This window comes from Anastrepha ludens, chromosome 2 (genome assembly GCF_028408465.1).
Source record: "Anastrepha ludens isolate Willacy chromosome 2, idAnaLude1.1, whole genome shotgun sequence".
Lineage (NCBI taxonomy): Eukaryota > Metazoa > Arthropoda > Insecta > Diptera > Tephritidae > Anastrepha > Anastrepha ludens.
The window spans coordinates 2,612,504-2,638,819 of NC_071498.1; the positions used below are offsets into that span (position 1 = coordinate 2,612,504).

Below are 26,316 nucleotides of genomic sequence, written 5' to 3' on the forward strand. Positions count from 1 at the left end.
AAATTTTACTATCTCGTATTTACCAAAGACTTCCGCGTTCGCTTACCATTCATGTCTGAATTCATGACCTCATAATTCACATCTGTTTTCAGCAATGAAAATGCCGTTATCACTGCCTCCCGTGCGACAGGGTGATAGAAGCGATACAGAAAAAGCGTTGTGCGTAGAAATGCGGAAGCTTTCAGTAATTGTGTATTCTTCTACGCTTTCTGTAAACTTCTCAATTCTCGCAACTGTTGATGATATCAACGGTTGTGCATTCTTACATATGGGCATTTTCACAAAAAGGTCAACCACGAGTGCAAAACTCCAACTGTTCCTGAGAACTTTTTGTTGATGAATTATAAATCTCAAATGTGTATACTTTATAAATATAAAAGAATTTTTCTTTTCCTTTAATTTTGAGCCGAAATATACAACGATTATACAAAATTTACAAAAATCTAACTCTTTTGACCAAATATACCAACTTTTTTGCGTGTAATATTCCCTTATTCAAAGCAATACTACGATGTTTTTATAATTTAAAAAGCTTCTACTGATAGTAACATAATGTTTAACAAGTAGAGAGACTTAATGGAGATCGAATAACGGTAGTTTTTTTTTTTGATTATTTCTGCTTATATTCGTATGTCGCGTCCGTTACCGAAAAATAACATTTATTGTTCTCATTAGTGCAAAAAGTGTTGAAGTATAAATTGCTTTCAGACTTTAAGCAAATAACTTATTTCACTTAAAAGTAGCCATTGACTCTCGACAAAAACGATTAATAAAATTTATTGGTGTTTGAAATTCGTCGCTCCCGTTACCGCGAACCTTAAATTTTAAATAAAGTCGTAGAGATTGCACAAGATTAAAATTTTATAGATGGCAAAAACGGTAAAAGAAACAAGAAAAGCAATAACAACGAAATATAGAGAGAAAATGAAACAAAATGTCGAGAAATGGCAGGAATACAAGAAGAAAGAAGCTAAACGAAAGCAAGCGTACCGAAAAAGATTATCGCAAAAAATTAAAAATGATAGCAATTTATTAGAAAAGAAGAAAGGAAAGGACCGTGTTAGGCAGCAAGTTTTGCGGCAAAAAAAAAAGCGTAAATAATATTGATAGTTTGAATTGCGAAATTTACAGCTGTAAGCAAACGATGGGAAAAGCAATAAAAAAAGTTGAGCGTGCGTTACTCAAAAACCTGAATAGAAAAATAGCTGTCCACAAATCCGACAGAAACGATGGATGAAAATACTACCAAGTCATCAAAAAGCCTGATGCGTGAAAAATTAATTGAAAATTCTTTTTGCAAGATGGAATCAGCGTTCAAGCTGATTCTCCTCCTGGGAGAAAGGATACAGTGCTAATCAATGGGAAAGTAGTCTCAAAACGTTTTATGCTTATGATCTTCACAGAAGCATATCAACTCTTCAAAGCCGAATATGCCGAGGAAAAAGTCGGCAAAACTATTTTTATTCTTTCTAAGCCAACTTACATTCAGTTAATCAATAATTTACGACACAATATGTGTATCTGTAAGTACCATGCAAATTTTATTTTTTTACTAGAAGGCTGTGCAAAGATTATATCGCAGATTCCGGCCAAAGCTGGTTTATTTCTTACATCAGTTTGCTGCGACGTTATGAATGAAAAGTGCATGGCTAATACTTATGACAGCTGTGTACGCGATATTAAAGACGATCTAGTTCCAATACAGTTTATTAATCAATTTGATACGCAAATCAAATGGAAACAGTGGAGAAAAGTAGACGATTGCATAACTTTAAACTACACTATTGGTCCTTTAAGCGACTTAGTAGAGATTCAGCTACCAGCTTTTAAAATGCATTGTTTTTTTAAACGTCACCAACAAAATTACTTTGAAATTAAAAAGAAAAATTTAGCAGCTAATGAAATTGTTATTCAAGTTGATTTTGCTGAAAATTATCGCTTGACATGCCAAAACGAAATTCAAGATGCCCACTTTAGTTATAACCAAGTAACAGTGTTTACGTGCATAGCTTGGGTTCTTGGTGAAACCAAGTCCTATGCTGTTATCAGTAATAGATTGACTCACGGTAAATTCGACGTTTACTGTTTATTTCCAAAATTATCAATATCTTACAAAACCAGTACAAAGGAGTTACCAGCATTTATATTTTCTCTGATGGAAGCACTTCCCAATTCAAAAATAAATTTATTCTTTCTAGTATTCCAAGACTTGTAGCTGAATTTCATTGCGGAATCTTAGAGTGGAATTTTTTCGCCACTTCACATGGCAAAGGTGCTGTAGACTGAATAGGTGCCGTAGTTAAACGAAAATTTTGGCAAATCGTTAAAGCAAGAAATATCATTCTCGGTGATGCCTTATGCTTCTATGAATGTGCTAAGAACAACATTGATGGAGTTAAAATTTTGTATATCTCTGGAACACAAATTGATAGTTTTTCTAATCAACTGTCAGAGTTATGGCAAAATGTTCCAAATATCAAAGGAGTTAAAAGTATGCATTGGTTTTCATATTTCGACAGTAAATGTATTGAAGGTGCTCGGACGGCCTATTCATTAAAGAAAATAATTAAAATAGACCATCCTAAAAACTAATAACTTTCTTCTTAATTTTTTAAGTCGTTTTTACTGTAATATTACTTAAGTTTTTATTTTCAATAAAATTGAAGTGTTATAATGAAAAAAATTCTATTTCCTAGCTCATGGAAAATTTTGTCGCGTCCGTATCACTTTATAATTGCTTATAACTACGTACTTATTTGTAAAAGATCTTTCCCGTATATAGGTATTAAAATCTAGCACTCCGTCAGCCCTTTAAAACAATATCAATATATATAAACTTTTACTTTGTCTTCATTGTTTTGGACGCACTTAAAAGCGTACAAATGTCGCGTCCGTTACCGTGAAAATGCCCATATGGTGCCTGAGCAATTCAGTTCTGCAGATTGAAAAATGTAATATTATCGATGTGAGTATAAATCGAACTCTCCTCCCGAGAGTTTCAGTTAAAGGTAACTTCAAATACATATGAATGCAACGAAATGCCAATAGTTAGAAATATACAAAATTGTTAGCTTACTTTGAAAAACAGCTGAAATCTGTCGTCTAATAATAATTTGTTTGACATTCTACAAATATGTATGTATATGTACATATGAATGTATTTGCAACACTGTTTGTTTCTGCTTAATTTCACTTTGAAAATAACTCCAATTACAAAAGCTACATTTAAATTATAATACAATAATAAAGGAGCATTATTGCTTCATTAAAGGTGTTTACATTCGCCATATAGCTGCTCAATCTGTGAAAAGCATAAATAAAGTTTACAGCTACACTTTAATAGACTAAATAATGGCGATGCGTAAAATGAAACCAATGATTGTGGTCAACGCGGCAAATATTTGCGTATAATTAAAATGAGTTTAAAAAATGATATTGGCTCACACACACACAAGTGCATACAATATATACCACAAGTATACACAAATATTAGTACAACACATACATATAGTACGTACATACGTATATTATACTTTGCAACATTACATACTTCCACACATACATACATACATACATACATATGTACATATGTATCTTCGAGTACATTCCGTGACATGAATCACTGCACAAATTCGGAGATTTTCATATTTAATGAAGCAGAAAGTACAACAATTCCAAATGATGGCAATCAATTGGCCCGACAAACAAACAATTGAGGTCAAATCAAGGGCAACACTAAGTGACTTGAACCACATGACGTTTGATGTTTGGGTAATATTTTTGGGGTAATTTTTTCTGCGGTTTTTGCATTTTTTCTTCAATTGAGAACGTGGAGAGAGAAGTGTTGTAAAAATTGTTGTATAGCGGAATGAATTAATAAAGCATAAATGGACACAGTAAATAATGAGTAATTGCATTCATTTTAGGGTTAGCTGATCGGTTAGATAGATAATTAGTTTATATAGATTTAAAAATAAATATAAAAAATAATATATTTGAATATATAAAATATAAAATGTTTGCTTTAAATATGTATGTATATAATGAGCTTAACCTAAAAACAAACAATAATTATGTACATCAGAGTGGTGTTTTTTTTTAATCGCTTTTGGCAGACCTGCAGACAGTTTGCTTTCTATCCCCGAAATAAGGGTGGAAAATATTGTTTGAAATCATTGTTTGTTAGAAGGTGCACCCGACACCAACAAATTTTGAATAGAAAAATTCAAGTCCTTCCTATTTTTAACCAACCAAAATTAAAATTTCAACTGAAAAAGGAAAAACGTGCACTATTTTTTATAAACAAATTGATCAAAACAGTATTTTTAGTAATAATTAATATAAAATTTGAGGTACATGCAAAGGCCAATATGTTAAAGAATATCCCTGTAAAGTTTTAAGTTAATATCTTGATTACTTTTTGAGTTATATTCGACAGCGCGGAAAAAAAGGTATTTAAGTTTTCGTTATTGCTCATCTTTCGTTCGACGCTAATCACTTCACTGACTTTATAGGGACTTTTTAGACTTTCTTCTATTAAGCTTAAAACATTGATAAGATATTCTTTAGATTGTAAATGAATTTTTAAAGCAAAAAATGGAGAATTTGAAAGTGCTGGGGGAGAGTTGTCCTTATTTTCATTTTCACTTCTCAAAATTATACATTTGTATTTGTATGGAAGAAAATGGTTATTAAATGTTGCAGCCAGCATCGTTCGAAGGGCGATTATAAAGGCGCCACATCTGAAGCATAGGTAAACAATTACAAAAAAACACCTTTGAATAAATTAAAAGAACGTAGCCTCGATTTAGCAAGGGACCACATTGATTGTTCGGATTGAAAATTGTAGTCTACAAAATGACGGGAAGCAGCTCTGTGGGAGTCATCTTTTCTCGAGATTTATGAAACACTTGACCTTTTAATAGGATCTGTCAACAGGATTATGCACCTGTACACACTTCAAATGTGGTCAAAGTTTGGATTGCGTTTCAAAACACTGAAGCTTTACCATGGCCGCCGCATTCCCCAGATCTGGGGATTACTGAAAATCTATGTGGACGGCTTGCGGCAAATGAGACATATATCATACTGAAGGGTAACTTTCGAAGAATACATTTTGATGTTTTTATTTTAAAAATGTTATAATTTGAGGGGTGGAAAAATTACAAAAAAATGTATTCCAGCGAACTGTGCAAATATTTATAAAAAGTGAACCGTTCAGATTCACTAGGTTGTAACTTCGAATAATTAGGAAAAAAGTTTATGCAAACGGGTCAAATAGTTGTTGATAAATAATGATCACCGGGACGGTAATTTTCAAAAAACACGACTTCAACATAATCGCGACTAAAGTTTTGCGGGCACTTCATTTATGGATAATTTGCGCGCTTCTACGGTCTGTAATTTTCGTTCTAGTGCTCCGATCTGTTTATGATTTTTTGAATTTATATTTTTAAGATGATGTACTTTTAGAATATGCTATCAAAAAATTTTCGATTTTTTAGTCCAACACAAGGTATACAACCCCTTAAAGCCTTACTCGTTATGAGGTCGTAAGCCGGTACATTTTCGATTTTGAGATTTTTGCGTATTGTGTGGTTTACCTCTTTCCAAGTAAATCGAGTTGTCGGGAAATCCATTCGAAACAGCACTGAGGAAAAATTTTCAATTTTATGGTCTTTTCCGCATTTTGATTCGGAAATTGAACGCGCAAAAGATTTATTCAATTCAGTTGAATGTAAAGGAAAAACTCGCATATATTTAAATTTTCTATTATTGCCCGCAACTGTATACACGTATTATGTGCATGTGTATAATAAATATACTGAATATTATATATTTTTTTAGATTTCTAAATAACTTAATTAGAATAGAAAAGTCGAAAGTGTAAACCAGTGCAGATGAAAGGTCGTTTTAGTAGTTACCGCTTTTGCCCTTACTCTTTGCATAGAGACTTTTTGTTTCAGGTAATAAATAAAAAAAGCAATGCTGCTTACTACAGCAAAATTAACGCTAACAAGCGAACAAATAAAATAAAATAAAAAGAATAAAAAAAAAAATATTAAAAAAACATTTACTGAGAAATTAGGTTATGTGGAGAGTATAAATTCCAAATTTAAATTAGTTCAACCTCATCCAGTGCTATGCATTAAAATAGAGCCACAGAATCGTTGACGTTTTTACTTTAGCTCTTTTAGAACTACCTAAAAACTTCACCACACGTGACGATGATAGGTGTGTCGCCATCAGAGATACGGGACTGAAAAACAAGAAGCCACTGTTTGTCTCAGTTAAAGCACGCTTTACCAACTGACAGGTTTGTTTGTAATGGTTAAGGCCGGCGGGCCAATTAAAAGGTCAAAAACATCGATTTTTTTTTTTCCTGAAATCAATAGCTTAGATATTCAAGAACATGAGACACAAATTTTCAGAGTTAAATTCCAAGTATTTGCAGAGCTACAGAGCCGAGCGTAGTGCGGCGTCGAGCAACCGTGCGCTTATTGTTGTAGTTTGAAGCGCGTTTTCTCGGCTTTTCATTTTCACGATTTTACCTAATTTATGTACACGATTGCAAAAAAACTAAACGAGCTATCCATTTCATTCAAAATGCGTTATCTTCAGTATTGTTTTCTCTTCTATGTGAACTAAAAAAAACATCCAAAAACTTTTTTTAAGCGACTTTTTTACCCAGTTGAAGAGTTTTTTTTTCCTTGAAAAACCACTTTTTTTTCTACCTTCCCCAAAAATAAGAATTTTACGTGTTTCTCCCAATTTTCTTAGTTCACATCGAAGATAATTACATCAAAATTAATAATTTTTTTTTTTTTTTTTTTCAGATGAAAATTGCAAGTTGTATCTTGTACAGAAGTTGGATACTTCAGTGGCAAGGCGCTCTGGGAATCTATTGATAACTCGGCTTACAATATATTGTTGGAGATTGTACAAATGTTTTTTTTTTAATATAGTTCAAATATATATTAAACTATCCCCAAAACTTCATTTGGCTAATTGTTTTTTTTCTCATCCTACAACGCTTCGCGAAAACTACTGAATTTAGGACATCTAATTGGCCCGCCGGCCTTAATCGGCACGACCGTCTGTGTACAGCAAAGTGTTTTGAAGAGAGTCTGGAAGCGCCTTATCGTAGAAATGACACCACGCTTCAGCTGTTCTTTGACTCAGACGTTCATCGAAATCGAAGGAAGTTTGACATTCTTGCTGAACTAACCGCAGAGAACTAAACGCCATAGGACATGGACTGCTCAAACACTTCAAGACTGAACTGAGCAAAAAACAAAAAACTTGGGAAGGGTTGTCTAAAAGCAACAAGATAAACCAGAACATGACAACATGGTACATGTACGGATTACTCATCGAGGAAGGTGCAGGGGCACCGGTCTGCGGACCGAAAAAAAGACATGCGGAAGCCCTAAACATGAATATAATATTGTAAGTAAGTATATCACGTCCAAAGTCGAAAAAGTCTGGCCAGACCTGGGTGCCAAACAGAGGATTGGATAAGAAAAATTTTAGAATCTTCACAGGAATAGGTTGATTGTACGAGAAGTTCAGATTGGTTTGCAACTACTAACTGAACAAATCAGTTCAGGTAGACGAGGAATATGGGATGGCAGAGCGCGATCTCGCTTAACTGAGGCCAAAGAAAAAGTCTCTGCTGAAGAGGAATACCCATACTGTGCGACGGTATGAGTAACTCCGAGGAATGGACACCTCAAATGTCATTGAAAATATGGCAAAAGCGGGCGATGCCAAAAATAAGCACGACAAAAAGAATCATGTAAAGCAAACCATCAACTGTGGGAGCAAGAATGGTATCAAGACGATGCGAAAGGCCATCTGTAAATGGGTAAATGAAGCCACGCAGACGTATTCTTCTAAAAAATCAACAACCAGCTTTCAAGCTGGTGATGCCCACGATGTCAAAGAATAGCCATATTGGCATACTCAATGGATCCAAAAAAGTCAAGCTTTTTGAATGCAGTAAAGAGGGGATTTCCTCTTTTTAAATTTCCTCATTCGATTTCCCAGCAAATTGAACCGGCACCAAGACCAACTTTGTACTAATGCGAAAGTGGAAATTATTTACATTTTAATGCGTGCGCAGCGCGACTGTATATATGTAGGTACTGCACCACCTTGTAGAGAATGAGATGAGCGCGCGTCACATTTGAAGGGCAATCCCTGGCGGTGGACAATCTTAAAAGGTCGCACGCAAAACAATGAAACAACAAACGCTCCGGCTCTGAAATTTTTCGATGCGGTACCAGCTGGTGGTAGCAGAGGAAGAGGAAGGCCTCCTCTGCATTTGAAATATCAAGTGGAGAAGGATTTGGTTTCACTTGGTGTGTCCAACTGGCGCCAGTTAGCATGGTCAAAATCGTGTAAGCGATTATTGCGCCAATCAAGAAGAAGAAGGCGCCGCATCACTGCACAATGACATCGAACAATCAAAAACCACCTTCTCACCCGAATCGAAATTGCAGTCCATCAGCTAACTAATTTGTATTCGAGCCTTTTTAACATTTTTTTAAACGAAAATATACTTTTGATAGCAGACTTTAAAAAGAAAATACAACAAAGTAAAATATAGCATCGAGACACTCTGATTTTGCAAAATCGGTAACGAGAACTTAATTCAGTTTGAGAAATTGCTCGCTGAATGACAAATTCAAAATCAATCTCATGTAAATTGATTGGTTTGTTCCACGTTTTTACTTCGCCTCATCCCTCAGCCGATGAAAGAGTTTTACACATTTCCGTAATCAATTGTAGCGCCATAAAAAATAGCAAACTGATAATTGAACCGAAAACGAATTGCAAAAAATAGGGAAAAAAGCAGATAGCGAAAAGTTCTGGCGCTTAAGATATGCATGTGAGAGCGAGGAGGGTGGGCAAAGTGTCTGTTGTACACTGCAAATTTGGTATAAAAAGAGCGAACGCGCCACCGACCATTGGCGTCGTTAATATGGCGATAGATACAATGACGCGGCACAAAGTGTTGTGAACAACCCCCGTTAGCAACTCAAGACCAAAACAGATAAGTGTGAAATGGCTCTTCATTCATTTTTTGCATACATACAAATTATATGAAGATGCCAATTCTATCAATACGAAAGCTGCACGTGCCTTCATACACACATACAAACATTTTCCAATATTGCAGCGCAATAAATGGTTGCTCGCATTGGCAATTAACCCACAATTCCTAGAGGTCACTCGGTGGTCCAATCGAATATGGAAATACAAAAACGCTAAGTTGTTCAATTTTTTGTCAGCCTCACTGAGCTTCAGGCGGGAGGCAGAAAGGTGTTTTGTTTTTTGTGCTCTTGGTTTAGAGTTCAATTAAAGGGGCAAGCGCTAGAGACAAACGAAAAGTTCAATTAGGCAGCACCTATATAAAGTTGCTTGGCGATGGGGACAGAGGGCAAAGTGCGTGCATCCACATCCAGATACATTTTCCACAGATGAGTCTCCGGTATCGGTGCTCTATAAAATAACTGGCGCGTATGAGGAACATAAAGAAGTTGTATTGAAATTTGTACCGTTAAATTAACAAAATCGATAATTCAGTATTTGAAATGCTTTCCGTAGACATTTAAAACAGCTACAATTTTGTCTCTCGTGTAATTTACTAACTTTCGACTACTTAATCCTGCCATAAGTTCTGTTACAAGTTAAGTCCGTTATAGATATGAAATTATAATACTTTTTTTAATGAATTTAGTTTCATTTAATCATGTAAATATTCAAAAAAAAAATTCCCATTCGAAATGATTATCATTTGCCTTTGCACAAGACTTCGAACGATTGGGCCATTCAGCTATTGCAGAACGCACAGTTTCCATGAATATTGACGTCGCTGCTCGAACCAAAGATTGTTTGAGACTCTCCAAATTTCTGTGAGGCGTTCGATAGGCCACGTTCTCCAATTCTGACCACAAACTGTTATCCAATAGATTCAGATCTGGGCTTCCAGACGGTCAATCTTCTGCGGCTATGAGCCCAGGAATATTGTTTTTGCCTTCTGGGCGGGAGCAAATTCTTGCTCTAGGATCCAACGCTCTCCAATGAAGAGTTCTGCTCAACTGCTTCACCACGCCTTCGAAGACATCCTCCTGGTACGCTTTTGGTCCGGTTTTAACTCCTTTTTCGCATAAATAAAGAGATGTAACGCCTGTGTGTGTGTAACGATGGTGGCCCCGCTGGACTCTTGGAACAACTTTTTTGCGCCTTTATAGGCTTTAGCATAGATTTTGTCGTTTTGCAGCTTTTATGGCTGCACTGATTCGAGCTACGCGAGGATGATCTCTTCTTTTTCTATCCGTCACTTCAGACGTTTGAAATATTAAGTTTTTTCAGCAATTCGCATTCCGTTCTCAAATTGCTTTAGCTTTTTTATTAACAACCATTAATTCTTCATATAATGAATGGACATTTTTTTTATGAAGGAACTGCGAAACACCGCCAGAAAAAAACAATTATCAAAAATCAACGAAAATTTTGAGGCATATCAACAAACTAGCACTTTATTATACTAAAGGACTATAAAAATGCGTGTCTGATTATTTCTTTTTTGTTAATTGTGATACTTAGATTATATATGATATTTGTTGTAGAAGCCATATTTCTATAAAACAGTAATGAAAATGAAAAAAAAACAAGAGAAATAAGTATCCCGATTCAATTATTTTGTCCGTGGCTGTAACCCTTTATTTATGTGTATATACGAGGTGTGTTCAAGAAGTATCGCGAATTTTGAATTTTTGCAGGTTACGTAAATTTGAATTTCGATTTTTTTGTGGCGATATGTTGGTACTCATGTCTCTCACTAATGTTCAGTTAATTGTTGACAGTTGCTTTGCTTGCACGTGTTTCGGCTCGTCTTCGATTTTTACCTATTCAAAAAGATGAATCAAAGAACCTGTATCAAATTTTGTGTGAAAAACGAAATTAAGTGCGCGGATGCATTCCGAATGTTGACTCAGTGTGGTGTCATACGGAGAAGCTACTTTGGACCAAAGCTACGTTTATCGGTGGCAGAAAATGTTCTCAGAAGGCCGAGAAGATGTGAACGACGAAAAGAGTGCCGGACACCCGAGCACTTCAATAACAGACCCAAAAAATTGATGAAGTGAAGAAAATGGTATTGACCAACCGTCGAACCACCGTTAGAGAAGTTGCTGAGGACCTAGACATATCGATTGGCTCATGCTATTCGATTTTTTCAATGATTTGGGCATAAGACGAGTCGCCGCAAAATTCGTACCAAAACTGCTCAATTTCGACCAAAAGCAGCATCGCATGAACATTGCTAATGAGATGTTGGACTCTGTCCGCGACGACCCAAACTTGCTCCAGAGGGTCATAACTGGTGACGAATCGTGGGTTTATGGTTATGACGTGGAAACCAAAGCTCAATCATCTCAATGGAAGCTGCCAAGAAGCACGAACCAAGACCGAAAAAAGCGCGCCAAGTTCGGTCGAATGTAAAAGTTTTGCTTACCGTTTTCTTCGATTGCAGGGGCGTTGTGCCCCATGAGTTCATGCCACAGAGTAAAACGGTCAATAAGGAATATTACCTGCAAGTCATGCGCAATTTGCGCGCAGCAATCCGCCAGAAACGCCCGGATTTGTGGAAGAACAAAATTGGCTCATCGCTGCTTGTGCGCGACTTTTTGGCCAAAACAACACACTAATGATGCCACAGCCACCGTATTCCCAGATCTGGCCCCCTGTGACTTTTTCTTGTTCCCGGGACGACGCTACGCTATGATTGACGAGATAAAGGCGGAATCGAAGAAAGAGCTGAACAAGATAAAAAAAATTATTTTTTGTAGTGCTTCGAAGATTGGAAAAAACGTTGACACAAGTACATAATATCTCATCGGGATTACTTTGAAGTGGGCAAAATATGTAAATATTATTGAATAAATAAATAATTTTGAAAAAAACACAAAATTCGCGATACTTTTTGAACACACCTCGTATGTATGTAAACTTATACATATTTGTATAAAAAGCGGAAATCAGTTGACAGCAAACATATTTAAGCGAGAATAAAGGTTTGAAGTGAAAAACACATTGGGCAGCTCTGAAGTGGCGCAAAATCACCTGATTAACGGTTAATAACAGCTACTAATAAAGCGTATCAATGAAATATATAATATATGATTAATCCAATCGACGAAGCGTGATAACCAATCAAAAAACGCCAAACAAACAGGCAATAAACAGCAAATGTGTTATGCATAAGCAGAGGGGAAGCGGGTGATGCAATGATGAGCTATTCAGTAAACAACAAAAAAACCAAAAAACAAAGAAAAACAGATTCGAGTGACGTCGAGAAGTATGGAAGGAATTTTAAGGGGGGAAGCTGGTCTAGAATTTTGAAAAAATCGAAAAAATTTTTTTTGTCTTAAAAGGTGCTTTAGGGTCTTAGAAATAATATACCAAATGAGGGATGCCAGCAAAAATGTCTAAATGCCCAAATTTTTCATTCGACGGCAGTGCCTCGCAGGTATGCCCCGAACGCTACTTACAACTTTAAACGCGTTTTTCTCGAAATCACTTTTTTTAAACTGGCCGAAGACATAACTCGAACAAATCTTTACCGATTCTTACGAAATTTTGACAATACATTCGAAATACCTTTCTCCGGAGACGTACGTAGGATTTTTTATTTATATTACATAGATTTTTTTTTTAATCAACAATTTTATGTCGTTCTTTATAGTGAAAATTGTAACTTTTTGTTCAAACGTGCACCATTTCGCGAAAAAACAAAATATCGAAAAAATCCTACGTACGTCTCTTTCTGTTGTTATATAGAAACTAAAAAAATTTTATTTTTTGATCCAGGACAAAAATTAAGGAGTTTACGTCTTCGGCAATGGACCCACTAGAAAAAAAGGCGCCTTAGGAGAACTGCTGGACAGCGGCCATTTTGAAATTAATTCAGACGAAAAATTTTGTATTTGTACCATGAAAGCTATATTATTAAACCTATTTCACAGATTTTCGATTGATTCCTTTGTTGAGTCAAAATAAATTCATAAAATATGCCCATTTTTTGCGCTCTAGACCAGCTTCCCCCCTTAAGCGATCAAGATAAATATGAATAATTGAAGGAAGCAAACGAAGACGTGTGACGAATAAAAAATGATGCCGCTAAAATTATGCGAAAAGAGATTTGCAAAAATGCAAAATTGTTAAAAAATGTAATGCGTAGTTAAAATTAATTAGAAATTAAAAACAAAACAAATTAAAAACTGTTTTGGTACAAAATATTCATTAATTTCAGCAAAGGCTATGGCTATGATTCACTGGTGGAAAGGTAGTGGAAAACAGCAAGCAAATGGCAGGCGCTGTAAGCCTTTCTAATGAAGATTAATGTTCGCCACCTATACACAACGCGCATTTGCTGGGAAAACATCATAACCCAAAAAGTCCTCTTTTTTTAGATAAAAAAATAAATTACCACAGACTCTTATTTTCTGCTGAGTGAAATATGCGTTACGATATCTATTAACAGCATCTCATCTTTTACTTGAGGTGGCAAAGAATTGTACACAAAAACAAAAAAAAATAATAAATAAAAAATTTTGAAGCGGGTTTTCTCAACCTGCTCATTTTTTGAGTTATGACATTATTTCAGCAAACGAGCGATATGTATGCATGTGTGTAAGTGTGCATGTTTTATGTTTTTATGCAGATATGTACACACATCCGTGCGTATACGTCCATGGAAAGCAAATCATCATCAGCAGCACCTACACAAAATGCTGCAACAAAAGCTTATTACCCACTACACTAAAGTATGGAATCTCGGCAAATAAAACATGCTTAGCGCACATTTAGCAAACAAATCCTTTTAGGTGAGAAGCATTTCCACTTTTGTTTTTGTGTTACTTCGACGTCGCAGGGCAAGCAGGGAAATTTGCATTATTTCCATACGCGCATGTAGAGTTCTGTTTATTCTATTACTGAGGTCCTTGATGTGTACTTATGTGCATCTATCTTTAGTTAACTGTTACGTAATCTCAGAAATGCGCTGCGCTACGTTTCTGCTACTGCAGCTACGAGTCAGTCGATAAATGTGCAAGGTTGGGTCAAAAGATGTGTAAAAATTTAAATAAAAGTTCGACAAAAAATACAAAATTTATTTTGGAACATAGTCTCTTTACAGCTCCATATACATTGTCCAACGTTTCTCCGATTTGTTGATGGCACGATCAAGAAAATGCGAATTTTCCTAGTTTTCAAAATAAACATTTGTTTCAACGATTCGACACCTTTATTCGCCCCAAACCTCATATAACCGAATCATTTCTTCATATTTCGGAACAGAAAATAGTTACAGAAGAGTTAAATCAGGAGAATATATTGGATGAGGGCACAATTAATGCATGCAATTTGGTGTCTACGGGCTTCTTCGCCGGTGCTTTGTCCTAATGGAAGAGCACCTTTCTCTCGACAAAAACCCTTGTTTCTTGCTTTAAATCGAGCCAAATTTATTAAAAAATTCTACTTCATTCTATATGAATTCGTGGTCGTTTCACCTTTTGCAAGGTCAACATCGTTGCCTGCCGAGGGGCGACCGCTATTAGAAAAATGTTTTTTTTTTATTAATTTTGCCTTCACCGAGAGTCGAACCAACGACCTCTCTGTGAACTCCGAATAGTAATCACGCACCAACCCATTCGGCTACGGCGGCCGCCTTCGTAAAATGTTTATATAATAAAGAATAGAGTACCAGAAATATTTCCAAAGCTTTATCAAACGCTGCCATAAGTAAGGTTGGAGTTGTTGGGGAGTACTTCAAAGGCGACTTGTATAAACTTGTATTTTTAATTTTCTGAATATACTCCGGGAACTTTTTGATCAAGGTGGTACTTCTTGATATTTAAAACCGACATGAAAACCGAGTACTTGCCAATATTGACGCGCTAAACGGAATTTGCAAACGGGAGGTGGTAACTGATGTACATACATGCATAAATACATACATACATACATATGTACATCCATACATAATATATATACATACATATGTACATCCATACATAATATATATACATATACATACATACATTCATTCATACGTACATAAATACATATATAAATGATATGTATGTATACCGGCATAACCTTATTAGGTCGAACAAACTCCCTCTTATCAGTTTGACTGCCTCATATGGCAAATTGCGATTAATTTAAGTGCAGTTGACAAAGCAAACGTGCGAAATAATGTTTAGGCCAGAGTGGAAAACAAACCGCAGGGTATGCATACATACATGTATGTATGTACATTTTTTTCGATATCTATAATCACGAGACTTCGGGATTCGTTATTACAATCCCGGAATACAGATATTCTTTATTTTGCAACAACTTCGCTCGGAAAAATTGCAACAATATTGTTTGAGCTGCTCGCTTTTGATATAAAAAATATTAAATAAATGCGATTTAAATATACTTTTTCAGCCAAAGTGAAAATTATTGCATTAAAAACAAAAAAAAACATTAGTTAAATAGAAATACTTAGCGTGTACATATGTATCTGATAAAGTATATTAACTTAAGGTATGACGAAAAAAACTTAAAGAAGAAGGAGAAGTCTTTCTGCAAATCCATTCCGTAAATAATATTGAATTGAAATAATAAAGTCAGCACTTCATTTTATCATTTATATAAGTACATACATAGCTAAAGTAGAGGCTATTTTAACTCTCCGTTGGGCACCCACGTCTGGCCAGACTTTTTCGACTTTGGACGTGAATTTAACATATTTCTACTATAGCTTTTTAGCTTCCAGGTGGCTTACTAAAATTTAATTTTCTATCTATTTATGGATATAACCTTTTAAAAGAATCCTCGAACAGGTCGAAGAAAGGCCAGACCCGATTGCTCCGAGGCTTTTAAAAAAGGTGTCCGTCGGAAGATTAATATTATTGTAATTTTAATATTTAATACAACACGAATATTAATATTCTCAATGCTGGTTTTTTGCTATAAAAGAGCCTCCCTCTTATACGATTCGTAAGAATTCACAAACCGCGAACATCCCGCGATTATTTGCAAATGATTTCGAAAATACCGGTATCCACGGGAATCGGGATTGACATCCCTAGTAACTACATACTGTGGCGGTGAAAATATTAGCAACGCGACATAATGCAAAGTTTTAATTTTTTTTATTACATGCTTGGTATTTTTCTAAAAATTCTGACAAAAAAGTGTGAAACATTGATGTACATTTTTCAATTTTTTTTTTCATTTTTTGCAAACTTTAAACTCTGAGTGATATGGTATTTATGTAGTATGAACTATATTTTTATGAACAAATATAAAAAAATATATAGTCAAAATTAGCAATATGTCGCGTTGCTATTATTAGATTGGGGAAAACGAAATCCATTATTTTTGCGTAAAATTTTTTTCTCAAATATTTCAAAAGTGTTTTATAGACGATGCTACGACTACTGACATGCCGGTCAACTTCGATTATTTCTGCGATTTTACCGACATTTACCTTATCATCAATAATGCTTGAACGGAATCGACGAGACCGAAATTGCACTAATTAGCACCATAAACATCATTCACAATTTCAGCCACCAGGCTTACGATTTCCCCTTTATCAAAGAAAAACTGTAAAATTTACCGACTTCCATTGTTAACACCCTATTACTCACAACTGAATGGAATAAACAAAAAACAGCACAAGAGTTCTATCACTGTGAAATGTCACCTTGACAATGAGCATAAACTTTAAATTATTTGATCACTATAGCCATCTATTGAGAAAATAATGGATTTCTTCCTCGCCAAACTAATAGTATGACCGCCACTGTGCGTAAGCTTATGAATTATCAAAATTAACAAATTAAAAATCAAAGCTAGCAGATAACCACAAATAAACAAGCAAATATTTACACATAGAAACCAAATTGCAGAGAATGTTAATGATATTAGCGATATTGAATTCTTGGTTGAATTCGGTTTTGGAAATTATATTTCTTTATAGTTTGTAGGCATCCGCCTTACGTGACTCACGTTCGATGACTCTCTGGCTGAAGTAAGCCTTAAGAAATAAAAACACACGTTCTTTAAATTGTACAAAAAACAGGTTTACACACAGATTCCTAAAATTACTCAGTTATCCGACAGTCCAGCTTATACATATATGTACTAGGGCGGGTCGATTTAAAAATCGCTCATTACTCTGTGAAAATCGTATTCTAGGGATCAAAATAAGAAACTGTGCCGAAGGAACCACACCTCTAAAACGAATTCTAATGTCCCCCAATTTGGGTCGAACTTTTGGGTAGGGGCAAATTTTGAAAAATCCCACTTTGACCCATTTAGAGTGCTCCAATCGAGTCCAAATGTATGACCGACCTCACTAACTTTGGACGGCCTATCCACCCATGCCAGTGGCACCCCCCCCTGGAACTCCCCTGGGGGGTTCCCCATACAATCATTTCAAAATATCACCATTTTTGGCCTTTACATGAAAAAATCAGCTAAATGGCTATGTTTTTTCTTTATTTTTATTTATTTATAATAATAATATCTTTTTTTTCTCCTAAGAAATTTATTTAGTCAGAACATATGTAAATGAAAAAATTAATTTAAGTGAGTTATAGAAAAGAAACTAAAAAGTTCGACCCAAATTGGGGGACATCAGAATTCGTTTTAGAGGTATGGTTCCTTCGGCAAAGTTTCTTATTTTGATCCCTAGAATATGATTTTCACAGAGCAATGGGCGATTTTTTTACCTCCCCACAAAAGAAACTAAAAGTTCGACCCAAATTGGGGGGCATCAGAATTCGTTTTAAAGGTATGGTTCCTTCGGCAAAGTTTCTTATTTTGATCCCTAGAATATGATTTTCACAGAGCAATGGGCGATTTTTTTGCCTCCCCACAAATCGACCCGGCCTAATATGTACGTATGTTAAATAGAAATGGGGTGTTATTTACAAGCCCAACTCATTTTATGATTTCATAAACTCTAAATGTAGGCTATGATATATTCCGTATATTTGTATGTAAGTATGCACATATGTATACATACATATGTATATATTCTATTCGCTATGACATATCAACACATTGAGTTCTTGTGACAATGAAAATATTCCTGGCAGGCTTGCAAAGAATCGAAATATTCAAGTCTGATATTGTTCTTGTTGTTGTAGTAGCATAAACATTCCCCATGCAATTACGGGGAATGCTGCTGGAGTGACAGTCCTTGGCCGGATATAAATCCGGATCGTTTCGGTAACGTTAAGCCGACTATCGTGAGAACGCTGTTGTTGTTGTAATTTTTACTGCTTCAATAGGGTAAACTATTCCTCATAAATTTTTAGGGAATGGTGTTGAAGTAGCAGTTCTTCGTCGAATATAAAAAAGACCGACTGTCTCATGTAAATTTTAGCACCAATCTGTGTCAATACTTGTAGGTCAAATTGATTTAGTTAATCTTCTTCTTGGATCGCGTATCCAGCCCGGATGTGTGATTACATACAAATGTTATTTTGATTTTATTCTTGCGATTATCAGGTCATATTATTAATGATATCATATCCAATATGGATGCACACTCATTTTTTTATTATCTGAAAGCTTTAAAGAAATCGCTTATGAAGATCTCAACCTGTTTCCTCAAAAATTGTGCTGAACACTTCTACCAATCCTCATCACTTAAACAAGGAATTGTTTCTTCAGCATTTAATTCAGTGATGGCCAGAATTCAGTAATGGCGAAAACATGCACTAAACTTAATTTGTTTGATCAAGCACAAACAAGTCTCGAATGAGCACAAATAGAGTGAAGCATACTTCTACTCATTTATCGTACTCTCATTTTTCATGCATCTCACACTTAAAGTGCAAAGAGCAGTACCTCGGATGGCAACAGAAGTTGCGAATGATCATTTATGAGTAAGCAAATTTGTATGATTCGTCTTCATCTATATAAAACTAGTAATAGTAGTTACATAACTAAAGCATTTAACAAAATATAAAGTGCTCATTCGTAAACTCAATCTTGCTGGATTTCGACCTGAGGGTCAATTCTCCTTCTGTGTAAACGTGAAGAAAAACGTTTTCGTTTTCCTTCAACTTAGGGTAATCGCTCTTTATTATAAAAAAATAACAATTTAGGGCTAACCGACCATTCAGTGTTTATTTAAAATTACGTCAGTTATTTAAAAATGCATTTTATTTATGGTCACACAAAAGCACTCACCAATTAGAGTTTAGTATTGATAAAACCATAATAAAAGCTAGCTTATGCCGAAATGCTTATTGTTTTACTAGCTCATATCCGCTGTGCAAAGTAATTTTTTTTTTTTATTTAGAATCGTCGGCACATTTTTGGCAAAGAAAATATTGTAACATTGTAAGTGAGACGGTAGGTAAAAAAGTTCACGGAATAAAGAGGAAAAAGATTTAATATAACATTATTTTTCTTTTTTGATGTATTCTCCTTTAGGCATAATTCACTTCTCAAATATTGCATACTTTTTTTTTTTAATTCATAAAAATTAATTTTTGTCTAGATCTCTAATTAGGCTCTTCATCTTAATAATCAGTCTATTTTTTCCACAAGTTCGTGTATGTTATCTATGTATGTATATACACCTGATACACCAAAATAATAGTAGCGGGACGAATTACCAAGTACATGTAAGGCCTCGTTAGAGACCTAGATAAGAACTTGTTTGGAACGAGAGCAGAAAGCGGCTATTCACGCCAATGAAAATTAAAAAGTGGGGGTGACCTGCCCCTTTTTTCTCATTCCAAGGGTATATAAGATTTCTAATGGAAATAAATATCGGGTGGGTCATGTAAAATTTGCTTTTTGAATCGGCTATAAAAAAAAACTAATCAATATTTTTTCAAACTTTTTTTTTTATTTTGAAGATTGAACATTATCATTTATGAATGAAAAATAATATCGCTCAAATTACTGCCACGACTGGCTTTACAGTAGGCCATTCGATCAACCCAATTTTTAAGCACATTTTCGATTGTTTGGGCTGCAATTCCATGAATGGCAACTTCGATTTCGTGTTTTAAAGCATCAATCGTCTCTGGAAGGTTCGTACAGCATTTGTCCTTAACGGCTCCCCACAAAAAATAGTCCAACGGGTTTAAATTACAGCTCCGAGGCGGCCGATTGATATCGGAATTCAAAAACGGTAGCCAACAGTTCGAGTGTAACTTTGGCAGTGTGACAAATTGCACCGTCCTGTTGAAACCAAATGTCGTCCATGTCATCCTCTTCAATTTTTTGGAAAGAAAAACTTGTTGAGCATGTCACGGTAACGCCTGCCATTTACTGTAACCGCGGAAGAAGAAGAAGACTCACCCATTCCCATGGCAGCCGGTTCTACGTTATTTTACTCCAAATCTTTCGTCACAGGAGCAACTCATTGCAGCCAGTTTGCTTCAAATACTTCTCTGCCAGAAACGGCTCCACCCGAACTCCATCTCGGGTAGGTGTAACCAGTGCAACGGGTGGTGCCATCTTAAGACCTGCTCAGGCCTTAAGACACACAGGGAGTGGTCCACAAGGTATGTGGCCACGTGTTGCTCCCGCTCACAGGCGGCCCCCGCCTCTACGGCTACACTGACCTCAGTGCCGGCACATCACACTGCCGCCACTAATAACACCTCTACGGTAAGGAGCCCCCAAGAGCAACACAACTCCCTCACCAACCCACAACCCTCCTGCTCCTATCCCAGTGCGGGGACAAACCAGCAGCTCTTGGTCCCAGGCACAGTCTGCTCCGTGTGGCAGACCGTAGTTCCTCGGAACTTGACAACTCTTCAATGCAATTCTTGCAGTGGCTGGTGCCATTTTCGGAGATGCTCCGGCCTGCACACCACCCGTGAGTGGACACGCGACTACGTTGCCCCCTGCTGCAGAGCTCTGCACCCGCAACCGCCCCCAGTGGCGCGGCCATCAGACAACGCAGACAACATCACGCATCCCTCACCCCCCGAATTACGACGACACTCCCGCGAAGCTTCAAGCTTCTGCAACTAAACTGGAACGGACGCACGAGCAAGATTGACGAGATAGTCGACTTCATGAGTCGGTTCGGTATCAAGATAGCTGCGGTCCAGGAGACAAAACTGCACGCTAGCTCCCCCCTGATTACCAGGGACGGCTACAATGTGCACCGAAAGGACCGCGAGCGAGACAACGGTGGTGGCCTAGCGTTCATAGTACATCATTCAATGCAGTATCGTCTTGAAGGCATCGACCGCAGGGACACCACCTTAGAACGTCAAGCACTTGGGGCAAAGACAAAGAAATGTTGCTGTCGACTTTCAAAGCAATAGGCCGACCGGTTCTCAACTATGCCGCGCCTGTCTGGTCGCCTGGAACCAGTGATACGCAGTGGACGAAGCTCCAGACCTGCCAGAATACTGCCATTAGGACCGCGACAGGATGTCTCCTGATGTCCCCAATTCAACACTTACACGACGAGGCTAACATACTTCCTGTTAAGGAGCACAACAAAATGCTCGGCAAGCAGTTTCTGCTAGGGTGCCACCGTAGGTCTCACCCATGCAGACACCTGCTCAAGCCCGAGCCACCTCCCAGGCACATCAGGAGACACTTCCTCAACTACGTGGACGAGATCCAGGACAAAACAGACAGACCACTCCAGGATCAGACAGTATAGACAGGCCATTAACGACATCCATCGAGAGACCCTTACCACATTCTTAAGCTCCCGACCCCCGAATGGCGTTATAGGAGTCCAACCACCACCCATCGCAGACGAAGAGCTCCAGCTTCCCCGAGAGTCCCGCGTAATCTTGGCACAATTACGTTCTGGATACTGTAGCAGGTTAAACTCCTCGACCCCGGTCACAACTCAAAATTTTCCAAAACTGAGTTTTTTGCAGAAATTAATTCAGAGTACACATTTCTAGCTGCTGCAAATATTTCGTTCACATAACTATCTTCTTTAACTGGAAAAATACAGTTAAGTCTATTTTTATGTCAAGTGTGTTGCTTTCGCACGATCAACTAAAGAGAATTATTTTTAGTTGCATTAATGGGCTCAAGAACAGCTGATTACTTTTATTACACATAAAGAGTTTTATTTTGAGTTCTGCCTCAATAACTGTAAAAAGTGATAAATTTCGTGGTATATTATTTTGCATTGTGCCTCTTTAGTTGTGAAAAGTGAGTTCAATTAGGTTAGAAAACTTATAAAATTAAAACATTTTATCAGTTAAAAAGGCACAACTTAAGATAATATCACTAGTTAAACGAAAAAATTTCAGTTAAAGAGCCATAAATCAAAATTTTGTTTTATTTTCGCAAACATAATATAAAATTGGAAAAAATATAGTAGAACCTTCTTCAATGTTGTATATTTTCATGATGGAACAATATTTTCTTTAAATATTACAATAATTTTTACATAAAACGTTTTTCGTCTCTCCTGAAAATCTTAGTATTTTGAGTTGTGACCCTTTTGTATTTAGGGTTCGATATGTCCAGCATGTGAAGGCACCCCGTACGACACTAACCACCTTTTCACATGCCCCAACAAACCCACTCATCTAACACCCCTCTCCCTCTGGACCCAACCCGTCGAAACAGCCAGTTTCCTGGGCCTACCGTTAGATGAGCTAGACGAAGACGACCGGTAATTACACTACACTGACAGGGCGAAGATACTGCTACAACAACAAAAACAACAAGACTCACCACTTTGGAAATAGGTTTTCAATATTTCCCAATTTTGTTCAAGCGTATAGCGTCCCATTTTGTAAATGTCAAACCTTTAAGTAAATTATGAACACATTTGACATGTCATTTGTGTTACCAATCTCAAAAAATAGGTGGTTCAAAAAGCAAACGCTATATGGTCCACCTTGTATTATGGGTGCTTTTACTTCTATTTTATTATATTTACTTTTATTTAGTATTATAATGCTACTAAAAATATTAGATATAGTGAGCACAGAACTGTTTTGAAATTACAAAAATAAAAATACCCACATTTCAACTCATCAACAAAGTGCTTTTATAATCTTTTATTATAAGGTGATAAAAGCACTTATTTAATATTTAGTATCGCATCACTTAGCAACTTTCGAAACTTCTAATCGACTTAGCATAACCTGACGACAGGTTCTCCGTGTCGTACTCACTTAGAATTTTGGCCATTCTACCAATATTGCAGCTTTAATTTTTCTCAACTTCTTAGAGCCCATTTTGCCACTCTTCTTCAAACGGGATGACACAATTGCATTTATATTTTGTCACAATTATAAGTCATATTTTAACCTTATTGGATTTATAGTTGGTATCTTTATCTTGATATAATTTAAAAGAATATATACCTTAAAAAAGCTCAAGTTTCATTGACCTCCTTGTAAAATGGAATCAGTTTTGTTGAGGTTTCTTACGGACAACTGGTGCTATAGGTATCTTTCCCTTTTAGATTTCTTACTCTTTTGCTTCACAAAATTCTCATTTTATTGAAGTAAAAATAAAGCTCCAGTTGGCAATGCCATTCATAGTGAACGATGACATGACGCCAACGTGGACGCAGCCAAAAACCGCGTTCTATTACCTCACCAAAAAAAAAAAAAAATATATTCGTTTACAACGTACCAGTGTGCAATGTTTGACGTTTGAGGCACAAAAAAATTCACGAGTAAAAGATAGGAAACATGAAAATTCTAATACAATGTTATAAATCAATGAACAGCAGCTACATACATATTTAGAAAAAAATCTATTTGGAAGTGAAATGAGGAGGTGACACATATCCCAATAAAAAAGCAAAAAAACGGAACACCGAAAACAAGAGTCTCAGCAACGCCGATATCGACGCTGGCAGAATATGCTTGCACAGCAACTACTATACACATGTGTTGTACAGTACGTACATATATTCCGGCAGCGCAGCTAACGTCACTCAATTTGAGTTCAGACTTCGTGCGAGACCAAAAATCGATTTGTCGCAATTTTCTTGGCAATTATATGATAAATCCATTAAATTCTTAGCGTCGACAAAACGAGAATTAAAATGTCTACTAAATCAGATAACGTTACTTTGTAAGCTATTTAAAATAGTTGTGAAGTGCAGCATTCTTTTTGTACGCACCCTTCGTTAACGATAGCTGCGCGTGGCATTGATGCCGCGTCAAATCGTTTGCTTGCATAGGCTGAACTTTTTTCATGGTCAAAAATCGCATGCCTTAGAAGGTGGGTGAAGAAAGAGGTATGTGTAGTAACGCACCGCCTTAGCTGATACTGATACATCAGCCAATCAGAAGAACAATAACAATTAGCTGTTGGCGTATATATGTACAAGGAAGACTTTGATAATAACACCATTACACATCCCTTCCGCCCACTTATAGTTGATTGATTTTCGGGAAGCAGTAAAGTGATGGTACTTACTATTCTTTGATCAGCATTTTCGTATGTTCTTGTTGTCGTTGCTCTAACTCCTGTTGTAGTAACTGATGCACACGTTTCACTTCAGATTTAAACGCTTTGAACACTTGTTTTAATACTTTTTTACTTTATCAACTTTTGTTTTGGCTTTCGTCTTTAACTTTTTTTGCGAAAATAAAACGTGTGGGTGAACGCAACCGATTGCACCGATTACAATTAGCCGAACGCGAGTATGAATTTATCGTTAAAAAAAGCTAGCGTTGTCGTTCAGAAGCTGGCGCTAGTTTTGGCTTTGGTATTGACGCAGACAGAATATATGACAAGTTCTCACAGAATCACAGATCACACAATTTTTTCTTATACTGAACTCTGCTGCTCTTTCATTCCCTACTCGCAATGAAATTAAACTAATCTTTTTTGGCGTTTTGCACTTGCAGATTTAACTGTTGAAGAACAAATTTCTCGCACTTTTGAACTGATTATAAATGCAGCATTCCACAATTTTCTCGACCAATTCTTAAACTATTTTCTGGCTATTGACACTTAATTTATAAACACCTAAAACGCAATTCTACAGTTATATTATCCACTTTCCTAATATTTTGCGTCTAGCGAGCGTAGAGAACACAAGCAGAAAAGTCCGGCATAACCGAGAGTTTAGCAATGATAAATTTCAATTTTCACTTTCGCTCCACCTTTGTGAGTGTTGAAGACTTGACGGCGCTGCCAATTAATGGTTGGTTGGCTGAATGACACGTGAACCAGTGATGTTTGTACATGTACTGATAATACGCAACGGTTAAAAACGCATATATTTATTTTAATGAATTAGATACTTTTTATATTTTCGCACAGTTTATATCAAGGATAAATCGATCAAATTGGAGCACAAAATGTGAGTTGTTTAACTCAAGGGAACAATTTGACAATTGAATTGTTCCAATCGGAAAAAAAGGCAACTGTTTCAGGGATGATTTCCTTTTCTTTCTGCCAACTGCCGGATACCGATTACAAACCAAAACCGGCTATCTCTCTTCCGCTAGAAAAACACACGCCATATGTGAAGAGTAGCACTAGAGTTGGACGTTCGACAAATGTCAAAAAAGAATATGTCAAGTTAGCTGCGCTTAAACAGCTGTATACCTGTGTTGGAAATCGCTTAAAAGTGACTTCTCGGTGAAAAAAGTATTAGGATGCAAAATGAAAATTAATTTAACATATGGATATTAACTATGGTTAAACGGTTCTCTCTTAGAAAACTCTCAAGTAAAAATTCTTTTGCTATTCATTCATTCACATAACAATTCGCCGTAACATGTTTCTCAACTTGGACTACTATAGGATGAACCAGATTCCCCAATAACACATTGTTTATGGCAGATTTATACTGGAAAAAAGCTTAGTTTTATGAGAAGACTTCTATAGGGAACAAAGGACCGAGATATAACCGCAGTTGGAAGCTAATTTATGCGATTTTGATATAATGGTTTTAATCAGTAGTGGGGTATGAAAGCAGGACGTAAGCCGTTATACTACGCAAAAGTACATAAATGTACGAAACCGGAACCTCTGCCGTTTTTACATACGTCCACAGACTTTCATCCCAGCAGTCATTGACTTGCATATACCACCTTTTCAATGCAATCCATATTTCACAAAACTGTATTAATTTTGAATTATTCAGTAAGTTCAATTTTCAATTATTTTCTTTAAAGAAAGCTCTACGAGGCAAAACTCCTGCAATCACTAAAGCAATCCTACACACTCAACGTATTTTTGCCGCAAAAGTGGTACGTCTCAATGAAACTGTTCTAAACTAAGTTATCCGTGGACTTCTAAGGAAAGAGT

At 36.3% G+C, this 26,316-nt stretch overlaps 1 protein-coding gene across 1 annotated transcript in view; it reads right to left on the reverse strand.

Moving 5' to 3' along the window:
* The window catches only part of LOC128861683 (phosphatidylinositol transfer protein alpha isoform), a 90,070-nt gene extending 64,595 nt beyond the window's left edge, over positions 1 to 25,475 (reverse strand). The window contains exon 1 of the mRNA XM_054099995.1: positions 24,472 to 25,475. Coding sequence (XP_053955970.1) covers positions 24,472 to 24,488 — 17 coding nt within the window. The 5' untranslated portion in view covers positions 24,489 to 25,475. The remainder of the gene's footprint in view (positions 1 to 24,471) is intronic.
* Between the last annotated feature and the right edge of the window lie 841 nt (positions 25,476 to 26,316).